Here is a 25,068-nt window from a genome sequence, read left to right as displayed (position 1 = left end):
GAAACTCTCGATTTACCGGCACCTAAATAACCAGAAATCTCTGTTAACCGGCAAAATTCAGGAGTAGGTTCAGGTAAGTTTTGCTTCATATTAGTGGCCGTTCCTGGATCTGTGGCTGTGTAACCAGGGTTCATGCACCTGTTGCTAAGCAACAGGGAAGCCTGGATCTGTTGCTGTGTACGGAGCTCTCGTACCTTTTACTATGCCTCTCTGTAATCTGGACTTTGATAAACCAGCACCACGCCGGTCCCGTATAAAAAAAGAGTTTCCTGTATAATTAAGAGAAATGTCAATCTACTGCAACTGTGACCGGGATCAACTAACAAAGCAGATCTTCCTGAACTGTGTAGGTCAGAGATATCAGATAGGGCTCCCCTACTGAACGTTATCCATCACATCTGCTAGAATGTACAACTTGCATTTATGTAGCACCTTTAACATAGTAAAACATCTAAGGCGCTTCACAGGAGCATTAACAAAATTCGACACCGAGCCACACAAGGAGAAATTAGGATGAGCGACCAAAAGCTTGGTCAGAGAGATAGGTTTTAAGGAGCGTCTTAAGAGGTAGAGAATTGGAGGCACGCAGATATCTGAGGGTTGTAGGAGGTTACAGAGATGGGGAGGGGCAAGGCCATGGAGGGATTTGAACAGACCAGCTGAGCAGTGATGCTCATGATGGTCAGAGAGCCTGGTGTTCATTCTGGTCTGTGCCTGGACAGTGATCACCTGGATGAGATATCAGAAAGCTGCTGACAGCTGTTCAACTATACCCCAAGCATGAGCAATTTTTAGGAAGGGTGCAGATAAGAGGTTTTTTGGTGGGGTATGAGGAAGAGACAGGGGAAAGGAGATACAACAGTAAACGAGCATTCCAGGTTTGGTGGAAGGAACACCAGCATTGCAGTAAACTACAAGACAACACACGTTAGAGACGTTATCAGAATAGGAGGCTTACTAAGCAGCAAGGTATAGTTGTTGTAAATCAATGATTTTAATCTGGACTTTTGGATCCTAGTCCCAGCCTTCACTAGGATGTCCTCGATAATTGTAGTCTCTCCAATTTATTCCAACACTGGTAGCATAGCTCAGCAATTGCTAAATGCAAATGATCTGCTTTGTGAGTACATTTGAGCACAAGAGGCAATGAACCACACCTAAAGTTCAGCGCCGCTGGGAACGGAAGAACTGTATTATTGGGAATTGCTGGTGCACGCACACATCATTTCCACTGTCGGTTATACAGAAGCAAGCAGCAGCATGGATTCATCACATTGTTAAACACTGGTGATTCAAATTTTTCCAAGCATATTAAATACCTTCCCACTCAGATGTTAGCACTGCAGTGAAGGCAGTAGCTCAAGATATATGGTTGCAGTCTCTCTACTCTACAAGCCCTGGCCTGAGCCACTGTGTTAATAAAACATGGTTTTATATTTTTTATGCTCCTCCTCTCACACCCCACTAACTTTCTTTCCCACCCCTCCCTAGGTCACTTTGCAGCATCTTGTCCAAGTGTCAGCTGTGGCTCAGTTGGTAGCACCCTCACCTCAGAGTCAGAAGGTTGTGGACTCAAGTCCCACTCCAGAAACTTGAGCACAAAAATCTAGGCTGACACTCCCAGTGCGGTACTGCTGCACTGTAGGAGGTGCCGTCTTTCAGATGAGATGTTAAACCAAGGCCCGTCTGCTCGATAAGGTGGACGTAAAAGATCCCATTTCGAAGAAGAGCAGGGGAGTTCTCCTGGGGCCCATATTTATCCCTCAACCAACATCACTAAAACAGATCATCAGGTCATTATCACATTGCTGTTTGTGGAAGCTTACTGTGTGCAAATTGGCTGCTGTGTTTCCTATATTACAACAGTGTCTACACTTCAAAAAGTACTTCATTTGCTGTGAAGCACTTTGGGGTGTCTGGTGGTCGTGAAAGGCACTATGTAAATGCAAATCTTTCTTTACGTGTTAGCTGGATAGCGACCATCAGCAGACTAATTAACCAAAAACATCTTCATACCCAAGCCCAATCTCGCCTCCAACGATGCTCCAGCTTTACCAAGTACACACTAGAGATTGAATTTACACTACCCAATCCCTACGTTTCAGCTACGTACCAACCTACTAGTTAAAATTAATCGGAGAAGCTTCTTTCAAAATTCCTTAACTTTCATCTTTGCTTCACTGTATCCATTAAATTCTGTTTATGTTCGACACACAGTCATTCATTCATACACCTCTCATACAGTGCCAACACCAACATAAGAGGTGGCACACCACGGTACTGCCAGATGAGCCAAGAACCACCTCAGGAGATGCTTGTTTTGAAGCTCCTGCAGAAGTAACAGACCTGCCAAGAACGAATGTAAATGGCCAGCAGTGTTAGATGTTGCAAGCCACTGGCTCTTCTATCCACCCACTGCCAGAAAATGAGACTTCCCTTGGCTGTGGCCAGAAACTTAAGTCAGGATATTGACTCAACTATGCAGGTACGCCAGTTTCTAAATTGTCACCTGTACTTGGAATTCTGTCCCGCAACATAAATGGGGCAGGGGAAAGAGAACCCAACAGGCAGCACAGAACCTTCAAATAATAGCATTTCCACAATACGAGAACAGCCATATTTACATCTAGCCAAGCTTTAAATTCCTTCTCAATGGGAAATATTTTGCACTCAAAAAGGAAATGACTGCACTGTAGTGTCCTTTTCTAGTCTAGTCTTGGCATTCAGCTGCAGACTTTCTTTGACACAGGGGAAGGGAGACTTAATTGAGGTGTACAAAATTATGAGGGGCCTGGATAGAAAGGACCTATTTCCCTTAGAGAGGTCAATAACCAGGGGGCATAGATTTAAAGTAATTGGGAGAAGGATTAGAGGGGAGTTGAGGAGAACTTTTTTCACCCAGAGGGTGGTGGGGTCTAGAACGCTCTGCCTGAAAGGGTGGTAGAGGCAGAAACCCTCATCACATTTAAAAAGTACTTGGATATGCACGTGAAGTGCCGTAACCTACAAGGCTACGGACCAAGAGCTGAAAAGTGGGATTAGGCTGGAGAGCTCTTTTTCAGCCGGCACAGACACGATGGGCCAAATGGCCGCCTTCTGTGCCGTAAATTTCTATGATTCTATTAACCGTCTAAATATTTACTCCATTTTAGAACACCTTTTACTGCATCAGTGGTAATTTCCCCTCCATTTCGTACATCTCCAGCGCTTATACAGGTAGACTATCCTTTATCCGAACTTCCGAAAACCTCTAAAAACCAAAAGTTTTTTCATTCAACGTAACTCGTGCGCACGACATGACCAGAGTGGCGCACGACTTACGCTGAGCAGGGCAGAGGGTCACAGAGTTCCCTCCTGGGTAGGAGATTGCAGGCCGAGCTGGGCAGTGTGAAGGAGGTACCGGGAGAGTGAACCCAACAATACAGCGGCCCGTCCGATAGCTGCAGCAGCCTGTCCGATATTCTTTTCTCCCCCCCGACCCGAACCAAAACGCGGCCCGTCCGATATTCTTTTCTCCTCCCCCTCCCCCCACCAAAACCCAGATCGCAGCTCGTCCAATATTCTTTTCTCCCCACCACCCCCCCACCCGACCTGATTTGCAGGCCAGCTTAGTAGGAGTCAGCCGATATCCGGCTTTCCAGAGAAGCAGGAAGGGGAATGAGACACGGAACAGTCGCAAGAGGTAGCCTGAACTTTTAAAATTTATATTAAATACAAATTTCCCAGTCTTATAATAATACCTTCTGAAATCCGAAAAATTCCGAAAACCGAAACTCAGCTGGTCCCAAGGCTTTCGGATAAGGGATAGTGTACCTGTAGTGCCTAAGCAGAACTGCCGATTTAGTACAGTTTGTGTGGAACTAGGGGTAATTTTGTGCTATGGACAGACTCTTCAATAAAGATTACTGAAATTCAATTTACATTAGGATATTTGTGGTCAATGCAATGGAGATTATCAGCCCCACAGTCTGGCATGGCTTCAAGCCCAGACATTAAAAAAGTGAAAGGGCAGCTTACCAGTGCAGGACCGAGGGAGTGCTGCACTGTCGGAGGTGCCGTCTTTCGGATGAGACATTAAACCGAGGCCCCATCTGCCCTTTTGGCTGGACCTAAAAGATCCTATGGCACTATTTCGAAAAGGAGCAGGGGAGTTATCCCCGGTGTCCTGGGCCAATATTTATCCCTCAACCAACATCACTAAAAAACAGATTATCTGGTCATTATCATATTGCTGTTTGTGGGAGCTTGCTGTGCACAAACTGGCCGCCATGTTTCCTACATTACAAGTGACTGCACTTCATTGGCTGTAAAGCGCTTTGCGACGTTCTGAGGTCATGAAAGACGCTATAGAAATGCAAGTCTGTCTTTCTTTTCATGCCTGCCTCTCATATAACTGGTAAAGGCAGCAGTTTCTGGCATCTCCCCCAACATTTCAGCATCGATTCTTCTTTCTCCATCTCCCCCAACATTTCAGCATCGATTCTTCTTTCTCCATCTCCCCCAGCAAAAAAAAGGGCTTCTGGGAGGAGTACACAATTTCTAATTTTTCCATAAATGCTGGAAGAACAACTAACATTACTCAAGACGAGGACAAAGTATTTTCGATAGAAGACTTGCAATTATATAGCGCCCATCACAACCACTGGATGTCCCAAAGCACTGTACAGCCAATGAAGTACTTTTTGAAGTGTAGTCACTGTTGTAATGTAGGAAACACAGCAGCCAATTTGCGCACAGCAAGCTCCCACAGACAGCAATGTGATAATGACCAAATAATCTGTTTTATAGTGACTTTGATTGAGGGATAAATATTGGCCCCAGGACACCTGGGAGAACTCCCCCTGCTCTTCTTAGAAATAGTGCCGTGGGTTCTTTTACACCCACCTGAGAGCGCAGATGGGGCTTCGGTTTAACGTCTCATCCGAAAGACGGCACCTCAGACAGTGCAGCACTACCTCAGTACTGCACTGGAGTGTCAGCCTAGATTTTTGTGTTCAAGTCTGGAGTGGGACTTGAACCCACGACCTTCTGACTCAGATGCAAGGGTGCTACCCACTGAGCCACGGCTGATACTGACTGGTTGAAACAAAACAAGTATCCTTTGGAGGGTGTACTGGCCGTGCTAGACGTGCTCCTATCTAGTTATCCAGCAAGTTAAACACTCTATTCAAAATAATTCTTCGTGAAGCGATTGCTGTTTTGAAGCTTTTACTTGAACAACTTTGTGAAACTGTAAACAAAGACAAAGTATGTTTTGTACATACACTGAGTACTATACATTCGATATTACATAAGATATAAACATATTTACAACAGTAGAATAGACTAATTGTATAACTAACATTTGGACTAACTTCTGTAACTATTAAATATTAACCTTTTATAAACATAGTATTATCAAAATATTACTCTGACAACATTGCTATTATGCTAAGAACCAAAGATACTCAGATATTGCGCTTGGCCTAACATATGAAATCAGATTACACTGGATTGTAAATGGAACCTCTCATAGCAGATTCTCCATTACTCAAGTCAGGTTCTTCCTGGCAAAACTGCTTCCTGGGGTCAACAGGAAGAAAGGTCAAATGACCTCACAGGAAGAAAGGAACAAAGGTCAAATGACCTCACACAGGAAGATCAGATGACCTTTCCAGCATACAAACTGTTAACACAATAACCGCCACCAGAGGGTGCTATTGCATGTAAAAATGTTCATTGGTCCAGAGCACTCCCCGTCTGGGGTCATTAACGACTCCACATAGTCCGAACTCTGCTTGTCACTGGAGTCCTCTGGCGACAAAAGAACCACCACCTCGGAGACGGTCCGTTGGTGTCGATGATAGGATGCAGCTTCCGTAGACTGCTGTGAGGGGGTAGGTTGCGTTCTGCTACGCACAGTTCCAACCTGGGTATGGTGAGGTCTGGCTGGGGCGCCAACTTGCCTCTATCAAAGACGAAGCCGATTTTGCTTTGTCCTTCTTGAGTGGTGACCTTCAGATAAGCCACACTTGCAATGGCCTTAGCGGGTGCGTCTGCAAAGACACAAAGCTCTTTGAATTGGGCATTTAACGGAGAGAAAGACAAATAGCAGCGAGGTATTCGGATCTCCTGTAAGTCTTGGAGTGAGTCTCTCCATCTGTCCCACTCTGCTTCCATCTCTTCAGGGAGAGGTGAATCCCACTCTTCAGCGCGTGTGGAGAGTTCCCTGAGGAGCAGCCTGCCTTGTATGGTGACAAGGGCTAAGAAGCCGAGAGGGTCATATAGGCTGTTGACTGTAGAGAGCTCTCCTCTAAGTGTGAAGGGTTTCTTGGCGTCTAGGACTTGGAACGTAAACGTGTCTGTTGCTATGTTCCACGACACCCCTAGGCTATGCTGTAGGGGGAGGGCATCAGTGAAGAGGTCTAGGTCCTTGACGTCCTTAGCACGATCTTCAGGGGGGAATGCCTCCATCACTGCTGGTCTGTTAGAGGCTATCTTATGCAGCCTGAGGTTGGATAGTGCAAGTAGTTCCTGGGCTCATCGAGGGTACTGATGGCCTCTGCTTCGGTCGGGAATGACTTCAGTGCGTCGTCGACGTAGAACTCTCGTTCGATGAACCCTCTCACGTCACTGCCAAAGTAGTCGTCTTCTTCCTTGGCAGCCCTCCTTAGTCCATATATGGCGACAGCAGGGGATGGGCTATTCCCAAAGACACGGACACGCATTCTGTAGTCCACTGTCTCTATTAGGGTCATTGTCCCGATACCACAGGAAGCGGAGGAAGTCTCTGTGGTCTTCTCTCACCACGAAGCAATGAAACATGTGCTGGATATCGGCAGTGATGGCGACGGGCTCTTTCCTGAATCTCATGAGCACTCCCAAGAGGCTGTTAAGATCGGGCCCTGTGAGGAGTACGTCGTTGAGAGAGACGCCCTGATATGGTGCACTGGAGTCAAACACCACGCGGATCTGTCTACTGCATGGGGTAAGGTAGCTTGGACGACCATTCTCCAAGATGGAAGTCTTGAGTGTGCTCACCTGCGATGGCTTCTTCTCAGATTCTTGGTGACATCCCGTAGGGTACACTTTAACGAGGCATATCTTGGAGCATGCTCTTGCGCTCACTCCTTCTCCACACACCTCGGTGCACCTGGATGTAATCTCCGTACCAGCAGCTCCCTCTCTCTCCCCGCCGTGCTCTGATGCGGGAGGAGGCGTCTCTGACTCCCAAGGAGCTGGGCCTGGGTGTAGTGCTGAAACGTGCCGATCACTTTCGCCTTCTGTGCATTTTGCCTCTATCTTGCAGTTCTTGGCGAGATGGCTCGTGGACGAGCAGCACCTGAAACATAGAGTTCTCTAAGATATTGTTTCCGATCTTCCAGGGACATCTCCCTGAAGCCTCTGCACTTCTTTAAAGGATGGGGCTTGTTGTGGATAGGGCATTGTTTGCTCATATCCTCAGGTTTCTTCTGAATCTTTGTGCGCTCAGTTGAGGACACTTGCATTTTGTGGACAGATATTGGTGTCTTTCCATGTCTGTCGAACTTGTCTCTTCTGGCAAGTGCTGGGTGGGAGGAGAAGAAGTTGAAGCTGGGGTCGTTCCTGGCTTTGGCTTCTTTACGGATGAATTTAACGAACGCCGAGAATGGTGGGAACGCCACGTTGTGCTTTAGCTTGAACTTTGATCCAAACGTTATCCACTTCTCCTGCAGGTTAAATGGAAGCTTCTCAATGATGGGACTTACCCCTCTGGCAGTGTCTAAGTACGATAGACCGGGTAGGTAGCCGTCCTGCTTTGCGGCTTCGAGTTCCGACAGCAGATCTCCAAGGTCGCGGAGCTTCTGGGGTTCCTTACTCGTCAACCTCGGAAAGTTCTCCAACCTGTCAAAGAGAGCCCTTTCAATGGCTTCGGGCGAGCCATAGCTTTCTTCCAGCCTCACCCAAGCCTTCTTCAACCCCTCTGGCAGCTGCCCCACATTGGCCGCTTTTATCCTGCAGGCCTGTCCGGCGGACTCTGGGCCGAGCCATTTGATAAGGAGGCCGAGCTCTTCTCCTGCCGACAGGTCTAAGCCCGATATGGCATCGTGGAAGCAGGACTTCCAAGCCCTATAATTCTCCGGCCTGTCATCAAACTTGATTAACCCCGAAGTCACCAGCTGGGTGCGTGCAAGGTATTTGGCGAGGTCGTAGGTGCTGGGACCTGTGCCAGGGTTGCCTTGGCTGGGGGCTCTGTTGGGGGTCTCAAGGGACCGAGGGGGGATTTGCCTCTGACTTTCTCTATTCGGCGTCCTATTCCTTTGCACCGTGTCTTCCGTTCTGCTGGCGGAGACTCTGCGGCTTGAGGCACGCCGTCTGCTTTGACCTTGGTTGGCAACTTGTGGCATGTTATACGAAGTGTTTGCGTCTGTAGAGATGTGCGGGCCTCCATCCCTTTCTCCTGTAAACTGTACGTCGGCATGGTCGCTCACGTAATCTATGGTGCGCTGTCGTGGACTCTGCCACGGAACGGGAATTAAAGGTTTGTAAGCTGTCTCGGGATCAGCTCCCTCCAAAATTGCCTCGAATACTTGAGTCTCGGCTAATGCAGCATCTTTTTGTTGCTGCAGAGCCTCTAATGTGGCTTGGAGACGGGCCTGTTCAGCCTGGCGTTCCACTTGGTGATGGGCCTGTTCCGCTTGGAATTCAGCTTGGAGTCGGGCCTGTTCTGCTTGGAATTCAGCTTGGAGTCGGGCCTGTTCTGCTTGGAATTCAGCTTGGAGTCGGGCCTGTTCTGCTTGGGATTCAGCTTGGAGTCGGGCCTGTTCTGCTTGGTGTTCAGCTTGGAGACAGGCCTGTCTTACTTATATTTCTATTTCACTGTCCGTATGCGCAGCTCTGGCTTGAGCTGCTACTAGCTTAGCCCGTGCTTTGGCGAGGGCTATGCTTACTCTCGAACCACCCGATGACCGTGAACCAACTTGCGATCTGTAGTAACCGGTGCTTATAGACCGATTGTCACATTCTACAGTTTCGTCTGCCTGTTTAAGGTCTTCTACTTGCTGCAAACCATTTTCGTTATTATCTTCTAACATGTTGATGTGAGGTAGATGTGCTCTACGAGGTTAAGGCTTACTCTGGGTTCCTCCTGCTCCGCTCTTCACAGCTAGCCGTATTGCTATCTTTTCACATATCTTTTCACTGTACTGGCCGTGCTAGACGTGCTCCTATCTAGTTATCCAGCAAGTTAAACACTCTATTCAAAATAATTCTTCGTGAAGCGGTTGCTGTTTTGAAGCTTTTACTTGAACAACTTTGTGAAACTGTAAACAAAGACAAAGTATGTTTTGTACATACACTGAGTACTATACATTCGATATTACATAAGATATAAACATATTTACAACAGTAGAATAGACTAATTGTATAACTAACATTTGGACTAACTTCTGTAATTAAATATTAACCTTTTATAAACATAGTATTATCAAAATATTACTGACATTGGTTCTTAGCATAATAGCAAAGATACTCACAGATATTGCGCTTGGCCTAACATATGAAATCAGATTACACTGGATTGTAAATGGAACCTCTCATAGCAGATTCTCCATTACTCAAGTCAGGTTCTTCCTGGCAAAACTGCTTCCTGGGGTCAACAGGAAGAAAGGTAGGAAGGTCAAATGACCTCTCACAGGAAGATCAGATGACCTTTCCAGCATACAAACTGTTAACACAATAACCGCCACCAGAGGGTGCTATTGCATGTAAAAATGTTCATTGGTCCAGAACAGAGGGACACACTTGCATTAAAAAAGTAAAAGCAAAATGATGACTGTTGCCATGTTTAAATCAACCACTTGCATTTATATAGCACCTTTAATGCAGTAAAACTTCACAAGGCCTTTCATATGAGCATCATCAAACATCGAGCCACATAAGGAGATTTTAGGACAGATGACCAAAGACTTAAAAAGAGGGGTGTAGAGATGGAGAGGTTCAAGGAGTGGAGCCAGAATTGGAAGAGCACAGAGATCTCAGAGGGTTGTAGAGCTGGAGGAGGTTCCAAGGGCTGGAGGAGGTTTCAGGGATGGGGAGGGCAAGGTCATGGAGGGATTTGAAAACAAGGATGAGAATTTTAAAAAGCGAGGCATTCCTGGACCGGGAGTCAGCATAGGGTAGCAAGCACAGGGGTGATGGGTGAAAGGGACTTGGTGCGAGTTAGGTTACGAGCAGTAGTTTTGGGTGAAACAAGAACTATGAAGTGCAGCGCTTATTTTAGTGTTGCACATGAATACGAAACACACATTACTCACTTATATTGGGCTTTCAGAAAGCTCAAAATTCTAGCAAATTATTCCTCCTGCATTACACAGCTTTATACATTGGTGCTAAAAGAATATAATCCACAATATCACAGATGTCGGTCCCTCAACATGGTAACTTCGTAGACAATAATTGGACGCCAGTTTTTGCTATCTAATAACTTGAATTAAGCAACACAAACAAAGCAAAGTGGTAATTCAGCACTAAAGAAATTGAATGATCAGATCATTTTCATTAAATGACAATTCAAAAGGTGTATAAGATTATGACGGGTTTGGATAGGCTAGACGGGGAAAGGCTGTTCCCACTAGTTGATGGTACAAGGACTAGGGGGCACAGATTTACGGTTTTGGGCAAGAGATACGGGGGATGTGAGGAAAAACTTTTTTACGCAGCGAGTGGTGAGGACCTGGAACTCGCTGCCGACGGAAGTGGTGGAAGCGGAGACACTCAATGTTTTCAAGGGGAGACTGGATAGTCACTTAAGGGAAATAAACTTGCAGGGCTACAGGGATAGAGCGGGGGAATGGGACTGACTGGATTACTCTACAGAGAGGTGGTACAGACTCGATGGGCCGAATGGCCTCCTTCTGTGCCGTTATGACTATATATAACATAAGCAACGTGTGTTACTGCTTTGTAACATATTTCAGGCACAGAAGATAAACTAGAAGAGCATTGTTCCACTGATTTATCATCTGAAGGTGGATAATGGCACCCATCCTGCTTTATTCTGTGTAATAATGCTCAGAGGCTCGTGCAGCCAATTTATAGGCAAGCTATTTTTACTTGCCAGCCACAGGTTATGAAAGGCAGCAAGCGCTCATCATTAAATCATGCAATTTGAAATGCTGCAACATCCACTTTTATTTTGCCACATGACTGGAGCACAAACACCATTTATAATATGCTGCAGCAATAATGACACTGATAATTTTACAAATCCAACAAGATCCAATCTTTATTAACTACTTAAAGCTTTAGATAGTGCAATGATCACAATTCAGGCACAGATTTAGATAGAGATAAAATAGGGTGCAGATTTCCAGGCTACCGATAAATTATTTTCTATCCATTTAACTACAAAGTGACCTACTTTCTGAATTTTCCAGCGAAATAAAGTGGCCAAAATCATCTATTGGTCTCTATGGTCTGATTCAATATATTTGTGATCGACTGACAGCTGTCCTGTCCAACATTCTTCGTTCAACCAGCACCAAAGGCAGATTAACTGGTCATTGGTCTCATTACCATTTGTTGCATCTTGCGGCGTGCAAAATGGTTGCCATACTTGACTAGGAAACAGTCACAGCAAAGTAGCGAGGTTTGAGAAACGTAATAAGGTACAGGTAGACTATCCTTTATCCGAAAACCTCGGGACCAGCCGTGTTTCGGTTTTCGGAAAATTTCGGATTTCAGAAGGTATTTTATAAGACTGGGAAATTTGTCGGGGGTGGGGGTCGGCGGGGGGGGGGGGGGGGGGGGTGGTCGGGGGCGGCGCCGTGCGCACGACTTACGCTGAACGAAAAAACTTTCGGTTTTTAGAGGTTTTCGGAAGTTCGGATAAAGGATAGTCTACCTGTACGATATAAATACAAGTCTTTCCTACTATTGAAGTTTCCGTCACTGACAATCCTCGCTATTAATCAGACCTATTGGAGGCACTATATTGTTCTTGTATGTCAACATCTAGCTCAACTGGCATTAAAGGGACAACTACAGATCACCTGCACGAGGACATTTAACAAAGGGCTTGATACAATACAGTTTCAAAGGGGCAAGGAAGAGAAATAAAACTGAAATTTCAAGTGGATTCAAATCCTATATTCCAATCTCGCATCCACCAATGGTTTCAACTCCCTCCAACCACAGCAACAAGGAGTGCGTCTTATTGGCCCCTCCTCCTCTTCATTGTTGCCATAGAGCCCCTTATAACATGGAACACAGGCTGGCACAGCTGAACACAAAATGTCACAGTATGCGGATGGTATCCTACTCTGTAACTAACCCCTCTGCTTCACTGTTCAATACCATCCTAAAGATCAAAGAATTCTGCCGGCCCCCTGGATATAAGATTCATTGTTCCAAAATCCAGCACATCCCTCCACATATGCTCAGAATTTGCTGGGAAATTAATGGCTCCGTTATTAGTGTGTAAATCATCCAGCAATTTCTGATGAGGCTTGGATTGCGAGTAGCTTTGCGAAAACAGCAGCTCGTCGTCAATGTCCCTGCGAGTTTCAAGAAATTGCTGCATTTGCACAGTAAATATGAATTAAACTCACCGCAGCAAGTTAAGGCTGGTACAGTGCAAGGACCCTTTAACAATTGAGATTTATATTCCTGCAATGCCATTCAACCTCTCCGGCACAGAAAGGGAACAATTGAAACTGTGGAGCCTCACTCCTGCAGGTAGTAAATTGTTCTGGGAGGTTATTAAAATTTAATTTTGTTCTTACTTTTCCTTTGTCTCTTTTTCTCTCTCAATCCAATCTTTCTCTGTTTATTTATTTCTCTTGCTGTAACTGATTTGACTGTAATTCACCCGATTTTACTTCAGTTGTTCCTGTTTCTTTCTCTATCCTTAAATCTCATTGGTCCTTTCGTTTGAAGAGAAATTTCTTCAGAGGGTTGTGACTCTTTGGAATTCTCTACCCCAGAGGGCTGTGGAAGCTGAATCGTTGAGTATATTCAAGGCTGAGATTGATAGATTTTTGGACTCTAGGGGAATCGAGGGATATGGGGATCGGGCAGGAAAGTGGAGTTTGAGGTCGAAGATCAGCCATGATATGAGTGAATGGTGGAGCAGGCTCGAGGGGCTGTACCTTCAGCTGCCGAGGTCCTAAGCTCTGGAAATCCCTTCCTAAATCTCTCTGCCTCCCTTTCCTCCTTTAAGACGCACCTTAAAACTTACCTCTGACCAAGCTTTTGGTCATCTGCCCTATTATCTCCTTATGTGGCTCAGACAAATGTTGTTCGATAATGCTCCTGTGAAGCGCCTTGGGACATTTTACTACGTTAAAGGGGCTATATAAATGCAAGTTTTATAGCCTACTCCTGCTCCTATTTCTTATGCTCACCAAGGTCCCAGATACACTAATAGAATACTTTGCCTACTCTTGCTCGGGTATTTAGTTATACATGGATACCAGAATGGACACCATTACGTGGCTCACTCCTGCCTCTGGTACCTTCTGCCACAACTGCTCTCTTCCCTCATCAAAAATCAAACTGAAATCAGATGTCAACAGAACCATCGAACATTCAAACAAATCTCATTCACCCATTCTGTCTGCACTTGCCTCTTTCACTAGAGCATTCCAAAAATAATTCCACTTGCCTGGTCTCCTCTCTCTCCAAAGTCCCATCCTCCTCCGCTTCAAATATTTACCAATTTTCCCTTAAAAGATGCAATGGTGTGTGCCTCAACCACTCTCTGTGGCAAAGCATTCCATGCTCAAACCTGCACCCTCAGTGAGGATTTTAAAACGATGACTGCTCATCACTGACTCCCCAACCAGAGGATATCTTTCTATATTCACACTATTAAAATCTTTTATAATTTTAGAAACTATTAGATCTTAGTTTTCGCTGCTCCAGTGGAAATAGTCCAGTTATCTCAAGTCTCTCTTAATAAATCAGACTTTCCCACACCTGGCCTTATCGCAGGGAATCTATATTATACGATCTCCATGGCTTTTTGCCCTTTCAATAATGGGGCATCCATAATTGCATACAATGCTCTTAACTGTGTCCTAACCAATGTTTTATACAAATGTATTACTTCTGTATTCTTATACTATGTGCCTCTATTTCTAAAACTCAATGCTGTTGGCCTTTTATTTTAATATAGCTTTACATAGAAGATAGAGTACAACGCCAACATGTTCCTGTAAAGGTCAAGGGTGGGACCAACAAGCAAAGGGAACCTTGGATGACAAGGGATATACAGAAATGCATTAGAAATAAGAGGGGGGCTTTTGGCAGTTACAAAAGACTAAAGACAGAAGAAGCCCTAGAGGAGTATAAAAAGTGCAGGGGCATACTTAAAAAAGAAATTAGGAGGGCGAGGAGGGGCCATGAAATAACACTGGCGAGCAAAATAAAGGAAAATCCTAAGATGTTTTATAAGTATATTAAGGGCAAGAGGATAACCAGGGAAAGGGTAGGGCCCATTAGGGACCAAAGTGGCAATCTGTGTGTAGAGCCAGAGGATGTAGGCGGGGTTTTAAATGAATTTTTTGCATCTGTGTTCACTATGGAGAAAGACGATGCAGACATAGAAATCGGGCAAGGGGACTGTGACATACTTGAACATATTAGCATCGAGAGGGAGGAGGTGCTAGCGGTTTTAGCGGGCCAAAAAGTGGATAAATCCCCAGGCCCGGACGAGATGTATCCCAGGCTGCTGTGGGAGGCAAGGGAGGAGATTGCAGGGGCTCTGACACTAATTTTCAGAACCTCTCTGGCCACAGGGGATGTACCAGAGGACTGGAGAACAGCTAACATAGTACCATTATTCAAGAAGGGTAGCAGGGATAAACCAGGGAATTACAGGCCAGTGAGTCTAACATCTGTGGTGGGGAAATTATTGGAAAAAATTCTGAGGGACAAAATTAATCTCCACTTGGAGAGGCAAGGATTAATCGGGGATAGTCAGCATGGCTTTGTCAAGGGTAAATCATGCCTAACAAATCTGATCGAATTTTTCGAGGGGGTGACTAGTGGGGTGGATGAGGGAAATGCTGTGGATGTGGTGTACATGGACTTCAGTAAAGCTTTTGACAAAGTCCCGCATAGGAGACTGGTCAAGAAGGTAAGAGCCCATGGGATCCAGGGTGCCTTGGCGCGTTGGATCCTAAACTGGCTGAGTGGCAGGAGGCAGAGGGTGATGGTCGAAGGTTGCTTTTGTGACTGGAAGCCTGTGTCCAGTGGGGTACCTCAGGGATCGGTGCTGGGTCCCTTATTGTTTGTGATCTACATAAATGATTTGGATGAAAATGTAAAAGGTATGATCAGTAAGTTCGCAGATGACACGAAAATTGGTGGGGTGGTAAATTGCGAGGAGGAAAGCCTCCGGCTACAGGACGATATAAACGGGTTGGTCAGATGGGCGGAAAAGTGGCAAATGGAATTTAACCCTGAAAAGTGCGAGGTGATGCATTTTGGACGGACAAATAAGGCAAGGGAATACACAATGAGTGGTAGGACCCTAGGAAGTACAGAGGGTCAGAGGGACCTTGGTGTACATGTACATAGATCCCTGAAGGCAGCGGAGCAGGTAGATAAGGTGGTTAAAAAGGCATATGGGATACTTGCCTTCATTAGCCGAGGCATAGAATATAAGAGCAGGGAGGTTATGATGGAGCTGTACAAAACGCTGGTGAGGCCACAGCTGGAGTACTGTGTGCAGTTCTGGTCGCCTCACTATAGGAAGGATGTGATTGCTTTGGAGAGGGTGCAGAGAAGATTCACCAGGATGTTACCTGGGATGGAGCGCCTCAGCTATGAAGAGAGGCTGGACAGGCTGGAGTTGTTTTCCTTGGAGCAGAGAAGGCTGAGGGGGGACCTGATTGAGGTGTACAAAATAATGAGGGGCATAGATAGGGTAGATAAAGAGGAACTTTTCCCCTTAGTGGGGGGGTCAATAACAAGGGGGCATAGATTCAGGGTAAGGGGCAGGAGATTTAGAGGGGATTTGAGGAGGAACTTTTTCACCCAGAGGGTGGTTGGAATGTGGAACTCAATGCCTGAAAGGGTGGTGGAGGCAGGAACCCTCACAACATTCAAGAAGCATTTGGATGAGCACTTGAAATGCCATTGCATACAAGGCTATGGACCAAATGCTGGAAAATGGGATTAGACTGGACAGGGATGGATGGGCGGCGCAGACACGATGGGCCGAAGGGCCTCTTTCTGTGCTGTAAAACTCTATGACTCTATAGGAGCAGGAGTGGGCCATTCGGCCCCTCGAGCCTACTCCGCCATTCAATGCGATCATGGCTGATCATCCAAATTCAGCACCCTGTCCCTGCCTTCTCCCCATATCCCTTGATCCCTTTAGCCGTAAGAAATATATCCAGCTCCTTCTTGAATATATTTAATGAACTGGCCTCAACTGCCCTCTGTGGTAGAGAATTCCACAGGTTCACCACTCTCGAGGCGGAATTTCTTCACCCAATTTCTGTCCTAAATGGCTTACCCCTTATCCTTAGACTGTGACCCCTGGTTCTGGACTCCCCCGCCATCGGAAACATCCTTCCTGCATCTAGTCTGTCCAGTGCTGTCAGAATTTTATAAGTTTCAATGAGATCCCCTCTCATTCTTCTAAACCCCAGCGAGTAGAAGCCCAATCGACTTGCACTTGCAGATTCAAGGAAATAGTGTTATTTAAACCCCTCGATCTCTCTCTTCATCCACACCCTTCAGCACCCCTCTATTCGGGTATATACTTATTCCTCATTTTGCCTTCAAAATGCATCACGGACACTTCTCCGCATTCAATTGCGCCTGCCAGCCATCTTGCCATTTCGCTAACCTATGTATTCCTTAAGTCTTTCACAGTCCCTCAGTATTTGCCATCTCCCCACTTTTGTGTCAGCAATTGGAGATTGCGTTCCTTATGCCCAATTCCAAATCATCTAGTGTCAGGCGTGGCTCAGTGGGTACCATCCTCGCCTCTGGGTCAGAGGGTTGTGGGTTCCAAGTCCCACTCCAGAGACTTGAGCACAAAAATCTAGGCCGACACTCCAGTGCAGTACTGAGGGAGTGCCGCACTGTCAGAGGTGCCGTCTTTCAGATGAGACGTTAAACCGAGGCCCCTTCTGCCCCCTCAGGTGGATGTGAAAGATCCCATGGAACTATTTTGAAGAGCAGGGGAGTTACCTCCGGTGGCCTGGCCAATATTTATCCCTCATTCAACATCACAAACAGATTATCTGGTCAGTATCACATTGCTGTTTGTGGGAGCTTGCGGTGCATAAATTGGCTGCCACATTTTTTACATTACAACAGTGACTACACTTCAAAAAGCACTTTGGGACGTCCAGTGGTCGTGAAAGGCGCTATGTAAATGCAAGTCTTTCTTTCTTTACTTTCTATGTAACCACCAAGAACAATACCCACCACTAACCCCTATGGCAAACCATTTTCAACACAGCCAATACCCTTTCCCCCTAACTCACTCTCCTGCCTGTCAGCCAACTTTCTATCCACCATGCTTCAATTCCTCTTGTAACATACACCTGTAATAGCCTTCATTTAAAGGTCAGATACTTTTTTTTTAATACCTTACAGTATCCGGTCTTCATTCGAATGCAGTTACATCTGAAAATATTAGTTTAAATGACCAGATTTGACTATGTATTAAAGAATACTAGCACTTAAAAAAAGTTATAAACCAGCTACTGCAAGAATCAAGTTCAATTTTATGAACAAAAAGCTAAATACCGCAGATGCTGGAAATCTAAAATACAAACAGAAAGTGCTGGGCACACTCAGCAGGTCAGGCAGCATCTGCGGAGAAACAGAGGGTTAATATTTCAGGTTGATGACCCCTTTTGTCAGAACTGCAAAAGTTCATCAACCTGAAACATTAATCTGACATTTCCTTGTTGGGCCTGAATGTTTCCAGCATTTTGTTTTTATTTCAAAAATATGAACACTTGAGCTCTAAAGGCCCTTTCAACTGCACAGCTGTATGGGTCAAGTATTCAGCAATAGGCCCAGATTCACAGACGCCTCCAAGATATATGAAAGGGGAGCCCGAGAACTTAGCCGATTACACTTCATCAACAATTTCTCATTAGCTCGTTTTAAATGAAGAAATTTAGTCACTTAGAAACTGGATGGCAAGAGCAATTACACATTTAACATTTTTTGACTTTATTCCGTTCAGTTCTCATTTAGCTAGCTTATTTTAAAATGTCTCAATATAACTAACAACACACTAATGAATAACCCGTGTTCAGTACTGTGTAAACATTTAATAACCTCTATCCATCAGACATGATTAATCCTTCGAGGAGTATGCCCCAGGAACAGGCTCAAGGAGCTTGGCAATAAACTAGCTCTGGTCAAAAGGTACTTGAATTCAAGGCCTCAGTATTACTGTATAAACCTTTGGGACACAGGAGCAGGAGTAGGCCATTCAGCCCCCTCGAGCCTGTTCCCGGGACAGAATCACAGAAGGATTAATAGTGCCTGAAGGACAGAGGTTATTAAAGGTTTACACAGTACTGAACCTGGGTTATTCATTACAGTATTGCTAGTTATATGGAGACACTTTAAAGTTTTCACTGCACCATTAAGATCAAGTCCCTGGGTTTGGGGTAAGGAAACAGGATCTGGCAAAAGTTTCTGCTCCCAACCTCAATCTAGTTGCTGCTGCAAAGTGAACATGATTGGGCTGTACAATGCAACCAACAGTTGAATATCCCACCAACACTCACCGTGCAGCTTCACACATGAAAAATGGGATACTTCAGCCATATATAATTGCAAAATACTGCAGATGCTGGAAATCTGAAATAACAGAAAATGCTGGAAATACTCAGCAGGCCAGGAAGCATCCGTGGAGAGAGAAACAGAGTTAACGTTTCAGGTCTGGGATCCTTCACCAGACCTGGAACGTTGACTCTTTCTCTCTCCACGGATGCTTCCTGGCCTGCTGAGTATTTCCAGCATTTTCTGTTGTTACTTCAGCCATATCCTGGAAATTACTGGTAACTTAGGAACTGTACATCAGCAAACAGTCAACACCCTCAGGAAGGGAGGGTGATGGGGGAGAAAGACATTTAGACAAAAAAAAGGCATCCCTCTATATTAAAAAGCAACACTGCTTTTAAGTTACAACTTGAGGCTTTGTAGTTGCGAATGGGTGCAATTGTAAGGTTTGCAAAGGTGAGCAACTGGTACATGACACTTGGGGCAGCTTCCGCTAAACTAAATATCAGAGCATAAGTTGAGATATGGGAGGGGAAGGGGGCTGTGTGAACAAAGAGGTGCATCTATGGCAACTCAGCTAATAAAACACCCATTCCTCCTGGGACAGAAGACAGCTGGGCTTCAAACCCAACATGCAATAAACATTAACACGATTATATATATTGTTTTCTAATTGATTTGCCAAACTGAACTGTAGCACCTTCATACTGCTGCATAACCATGCGAGCAAACACTTTCAAGTGGGTGAAAGGAAGCGGCCATGGGCCTAGATAGAGCAGATAAGAAGGACCTATTTCCCTTAGCAGAGGTCAATAACCAGGGGGCACAGATTTAAAGTAATTGGTAGAAGGATTAGAGGGGAGTTGAGGAGAACTTTTTTCACCCAGAGGGTGGTGGGGGTCTGGAACTCACTGCCTGAAAGGGTGGTAGAGGCAGAAACCCTCATCACATTTAAAAAGTGCTTGGATATGCACTTGAAGTGCCGAAACCTACAGGTAAGAGCTGGAAAGTGGGATTACGCTGGATAGCTCTTTTTCAGCCAGCACAGACATGGGCCAAATGGCCTCCTTCTGTGTTGTAAACTTCTATGACCACCAGCTCCAGGGAAAGAAAGAAAAGGGGGAAGAAAAGAAAGAAAAAAAAAAAAGAGGCTTCACCTATGAAGATTACTAGATTAGTGAAGGCAGCCTTGGACAACGTGGACCACTTTCCATACCTCGGGAGCCTACTGTCAACAAGGGCAGACGTCGATGACGAAGTCCAACACCGCCTTCAGTGTGTCAGTGCAGCCTTCGGTCGCCTGAGGAAGACCAGGACCTCAAACCCGGCACCAAGCTCATGGTCTACAGAGCAGCAGTGATACCCGCCCTGCTATATGCCTCAGATACATGGACCATGTACAGCAGGTACCTCAATGCACTGGAGAGGTACCAGCAACGCTGCCTCTGCAAGATCCTGCAAATCCATTGGCAAAACAAGCGCTCGACTCGGAGCTCCGACACGGCAAGAGCCCCCCAAGTGGGCAGAGGAAACGCTTAAGGACACCCTCAAAGCCTCCTTGAAAAAGTGCAACATCCCCACTGACACCTGGGAATCCCTGGCCCAATACCGCACAAAGTAGGAGTAGTAGTATCCGGGAAGGCGCCGAACACCTCGAGTCTCATTGCTGGGAGCAAGCAGAAGCCAAGCGCAAGTCAACCCAAGCACCCCAACCACTCGCCCCGTCAACCACCGTCTGCCCCACCTGTGACACAGACTGTAGGTCCCGCATTGGACTAATCAGTCACCCGAGAACTCATTTTTAATGTGGAAGCAAGTCATCCTCAGCTCCGAGGGACTGTCTAAGAAGAAACCCATCCTCCATCAGCTTGTTGATTCAGATTCTGGATGCAACACTGACCCCTCAATCCTCAACTCCTCCTCCACCAACTGAGGCCGAGCACACCGCCCCATTGGCCGCATTCAAGCGCCAACGACCCATTCAAAAACAAGGAGCTCCTCCCCCTAGCCCGACCAACCACGCAGCGGCCTGGGCAACTGCCAATCCTGCACATCCACCCAGTCCATCCAGCCCCATTGGGAGAGTCATAGCCAAGTCGCGCCCGCCTACTGAAGGCAGGCGGACCGAATGACGAGTATGTATGTGTATATATTTATTAAAAATAGTAAATTCGCTTCAAAATTTAAATGTCACCCGAGGTGTTTTATTTCAATAGATCGATTAGGTACTTAAGTAATTATTTTGAACAGTTTTTAAAAGTAATTTTTAAAAACTATACACGAGTGTGTGCACGAGCGGAATAGGACTAGCAGCGGCAGCCGACGGTTCCTCCATCACAGCGCCTCTCGCACCCCACTTACCGGTCACAAACCGCACCCACCCCCCCACCTCCCTCTCTCTCACCCCACTTACCGGGCACAACCCCCCCCCCACCTCTCTCACACCCCACTTACCGGTCACAACCCCCCCCCCCAGACCACCTCTCTTACACCCCACTTACCGGGCACAACCCCCCCCCCCCCCCACCTCTCTCACACCCCACTTACCGGTCACAACCCCCCCCCCCCACCTCTCTCACACCCCACTTACCGGTCACAACCCCCCCCCCCCACCCCACTTACCGGTCACAACCCCCCCCCACACCTCTCTCACCCCCCCCCCCACCTCCCTCTCGCACCCCACTTACTGGTCACAAACCCCCCCCCCCCCACCTCTCTCACACCCCACTTACCGGTCACAACCCCCCCCCCCCCACCTACCTCTCTCACACCCCACTTACCGGTCACAACCCCCCGCCCCCCCCCACCTCCCTCTCGCACCCCACTTACCGGTCACAAACCCCCCCCCACCTCTCTCTCTCTCGCACCCCACTTACCGGTCACAAACCCCCCCCCCCCCCACCTCTCTCACACCCCACTTACCGGTCACAACCCCCCGCCCCCCCCCCCACCTCCCTCTCGCACCCCACTTACCGGTCACAAACCCCCCCCACCTCTCTCTCTCTCGCACCCCACTTACCGGTCACAAACCCCCCCCCCCCACCTCCCTCTCGCACCCCACTTACCGGTCACAAACCCCCCCCCCCCCCACCTCTCTCACACCCCACTTACCGGTCACAACCCCCCCCCCCCCACCTACCTCTCTCACACCCCACTTACCGGTCACAACCCCCCGCCCCCCCCCCACCTCCCTCTCGCACCCCACTTACCGGTCACAAACCCCCCCCCACCCACCTCTCTCGCGCACACCCACTTGCCGGTCACAACCCCCCACCCCCCACCTCTCTCTCTCTCGCACCCCACTTACCGGTCACAAACCCCCCCCCCCCACCTCCCTCTCGCACCCCACTTACCGGTCACAAACCCCCCCCCCCCCACCTCTCTCACACCCCACTTACCGGTCACAACCCCCCCCCCCCCACCTACCTCTCTCACACCCCACTTACCGGTCACAACCCCCCGCCCCCCCCCCACCTCCCTCTCGCACCCCACTTACCGGTCACAAACCCCCCCCCACCCACCTCTCTCGCGCACACGCCACTTGCCGGTCACAACCCCCCACCCCCCACCTCTCTCTCTCTCGCACCCCACTTACCGGTCACAAGCCCCCCCCCCCAACAACGCCTCCCTCTCCATGCTCCCCGTCACAACGCCCCTCTCCTCAACGTCACTTCACCACACCCCTCTAGCCCCAAACCCCGCTCGAACCACCCTCACCCCTCTACCCTACCCCCTCTCAATGCCCTACCCCTCTACCCCCTTCTCTTCCCTCTACCCCCCCGCTCTACCCCCCTCATCCCACCCCGCTCTACCCCCCCCTCATCCCACCCCGCTCTACCCCCCCCCCCTCATCCCACCCCGCTCTACCCCCCCCTCATCCACCCCGCTCTAACCCCCCCACCCACCTCATCCCACCCCGCTCTACCCCCACCCACCTCATCCCACCCCGCTCTACCCCCACCCACCTCATCCCACCCCGCTCTACCCCCACCCACCTCATCCCACCCCGCTCTACCCCCACCCACCTCATCCCACCCCGCTCTACCCCCACCCACCTCATCCCACCCCGCTCTACCCCCACCCACCTCATCCCACCCCGCTCTACCCCCACCCACCTCATCCCACCCCGCTCTACCCCCACCCACCTCATCCACCCCGCTCTACCCCCACCCCGCTCTACCCCCACCCCCTCATCCACCCCGCTCTACCCCCACCCCCCTCATCCCACCCCGCTCTACCCCCACCCCCCTCATCCCACCCCGCTCTACCCCCACCCACCTCATCCCACCCCGCTCTACCCCCACCCACCTCATCCCACCCCGCTCTACCCCCACCCACCTCATCCCACCTCCGCTCTCTGTACCACCCTCCCTCAATGCCTCTACCCCTTCACCCTCCCTATTCCCCTCACCCCGCCCTCTCTGCCCCCGCCCGCCCCCCGGCCGAGTGTTTTACCTTAGCGACGGCGTTCTGGAACTTGCGGCCATTTGCCGGGTGGCGGCGGTGGGGGCGGCGGCCGTTGTTGCCGGTGCTGCTGCTGCTGTTGCTGGAGGCGGCCGAGCTGCTGGCGCAACGTCTCCTTCTGGTGGAAGGAGAAGGCCGGGTGGTTGGAGGCCATGGTGAAGAGCAGCACCAGCTCCTCCTGGGCGGCGGCGGCGTCGGCCGGCGGGGCGGGCCCGAGAGGCGGGCCAGCGCCCGGGCCAGCAGGGCGGCCGCCTCGCGGTTCTCGGAGCCCAGCAGCGCCAGCGACACCACCAGCTTGCTGCGGCTCACCCGCTCATCGGCCGCCCCCCGCCCCCGGCCCCGCCGCGGCCTCGCCGCCGACCAGGCCGCGCAGCTCGGCCGCGCTGTTGGCGCGCAGCTCGGCGTCGCGCAGCGTGTGGTAGTCCTTGCGCGCCAGGTCCTCCAGGCAGCTGCCCAGGAAGCGCAGCTCCAGCGGGTGGCACAGGTCGAGCAGGCCGCAGCAGAACTCGAGGCGCTGGGCCGAGGTCAGCGCCGAGCCGAACCACTCGTAGACGCCCTCTTTCCGCGGCTCCATCATGGCGGCGGCCGCCGCCGCTTTCTCCTCCTCCTCGTCGTCCTCCTCCTCCTCCTCTTCTTCATCAGGCAGCTTCATCAGCACCTTCATCTTTTCATCGAGTTAATGCAGGCAGAAAAGGAAATAAAAAACACCACAATTTAATTAGCTGTCAGCACATTTTTTTTCTCTCTCTCGCTCGCGGGCGCCGAGCTCGGTAATGGCAGCCGAGCGCCGACTGAGTGGAAAGCCGCTGCCCGCCCGCTCCCGCCTCTTTCCACCTGTCAATCAGTCGAGCCCAGGCCCCGCCCCTCTCCCGCCTCTTGCCTCCTGTCAATCACCCGAGTACCAGCCCCGCCCCACTCCCTGCCTGTCAATCAGGCGAGTCTAAGCCCCGCCTGTCAATCCACCGAGCACAAGCCCCGCCCCTCTCTTCACCGCCCGGCATTCAGCATGCGCCAAGCCCCGCCCACCTGCTTGTCAATCGCACCGGCCCAGGCCCCGCCTGTCAATCATCCGAGCCCATGCCCCCCCACCTGTCAATCACTCGAGCCAAAGTCCCGCTTGTCCATTGGGCGAGCCCAGGCCAAGCCCCCGCCCAGCCTCTGGCCCCGCCTCTCCTCCCTCCCTCAGCCAGGCAATCCAACTCACCAACTCTGCGTTGGGGGCCACTCCTACAAGCCAGAGATTTCCCACTTTCATCCCCCTGCGATTGTCTCCGCCCCCCCCCCCCCGGCACCCCTAAAAAGGCTCGCCTTTTTATTATAAGTTCACAGGACGTGGATGTTACCGGATGAGGGACTTCAGTTACGTGGATAGACTGGAGAAGCTGGGGTGATTCTCCTTAGAGCAGAGAAGTTTGAGAGGAGATTTGATAGAGGTGTTCAAAATCATGAGGGGTCTAGACAGAGTAGATAGAGAGAGACTGTTCCCATTAGCGGAAGGGTCGAGAACCAGAGGACACAGATTTAAGGTGATTGCAGAAGAACCAAAGGCGACATGAGGAAAAACTTTTTACACAGCGAGTGGTTAGGATCTGGAATGCACTGCCTGAAAAGGTGGTGGAGTAGATTCAATCGTGGCTTTCAAAAGGGAATTGGATAAGTACCTGAAGGAAAAAAGTTGCAGGGCTACGGGGCAAGGGCGGCGGGGTGAAGCTGAAGTGCTCTCGCAGAGAGCCGGCACGGGGCTTGACGGGCTGAATGGCCCCCTGTGCTGTAACCATCATAAGAACATAAGAATTCTATGATTCTATGATTCCCAAGGCCAGCATTTATTGCCCTTGAGAAGGTGGTGATGAGCCGCCTTTTTGAACCGCTGCA

The 25,068-nt window shown here is 48.9% G+C and overlaps 1 protein-coding gene across 1 annotated transcript in view; it reads right to left on the bottom strand.

Annotated features, from left to right (window-relative positions):
* The window catches only part of zcchc2 (zinc finger, CCHC domain containing 2), an 81,836-nt gene extending 57,825 nt beyond the window's left edge, over nucleotides 1–24,011 (bottom strand). The window contains 4 exon segments of the mRNA XM_085989275.1: nucleotides 23,185–23,226; nucleotides 23,228–23,412; nucleotides 23,415–23,512; nucleotides 23,514–24,011. Coding sequence (XP_085845401.1) covers nucleotides 23,185–23,226; nucleotides 23,228–23,412; nucleotides 23,415–23,512; nucleotides 23,514–23,857 — 669 coding nt within the window. The 5' untranslated portion in view covers nucleotides 23,858–24,011.
* Nucleotides 24,012–25,068: the final 1,057 nt, after the last annotated feature.

This window comes from Somniosus microcephalus, chromosome 5 (genome assembly GCF_052327205.1).
Source record: "Somniosus microcephalus isolate GS21.2 chromosome 5, FLI_Smic_1.0, whole genome shotgun sequence".
NCBI lineage: Eukaryota > Metazoa > Chordata > Chondrichthyes > Squaliformes > Somniosidae > Somniosus > Somniosus microcephalus.
Note: the sequence above shows the minus strand (reverse complement) of the source record. Positions and strands in the feature narration are given on the sequence as shown.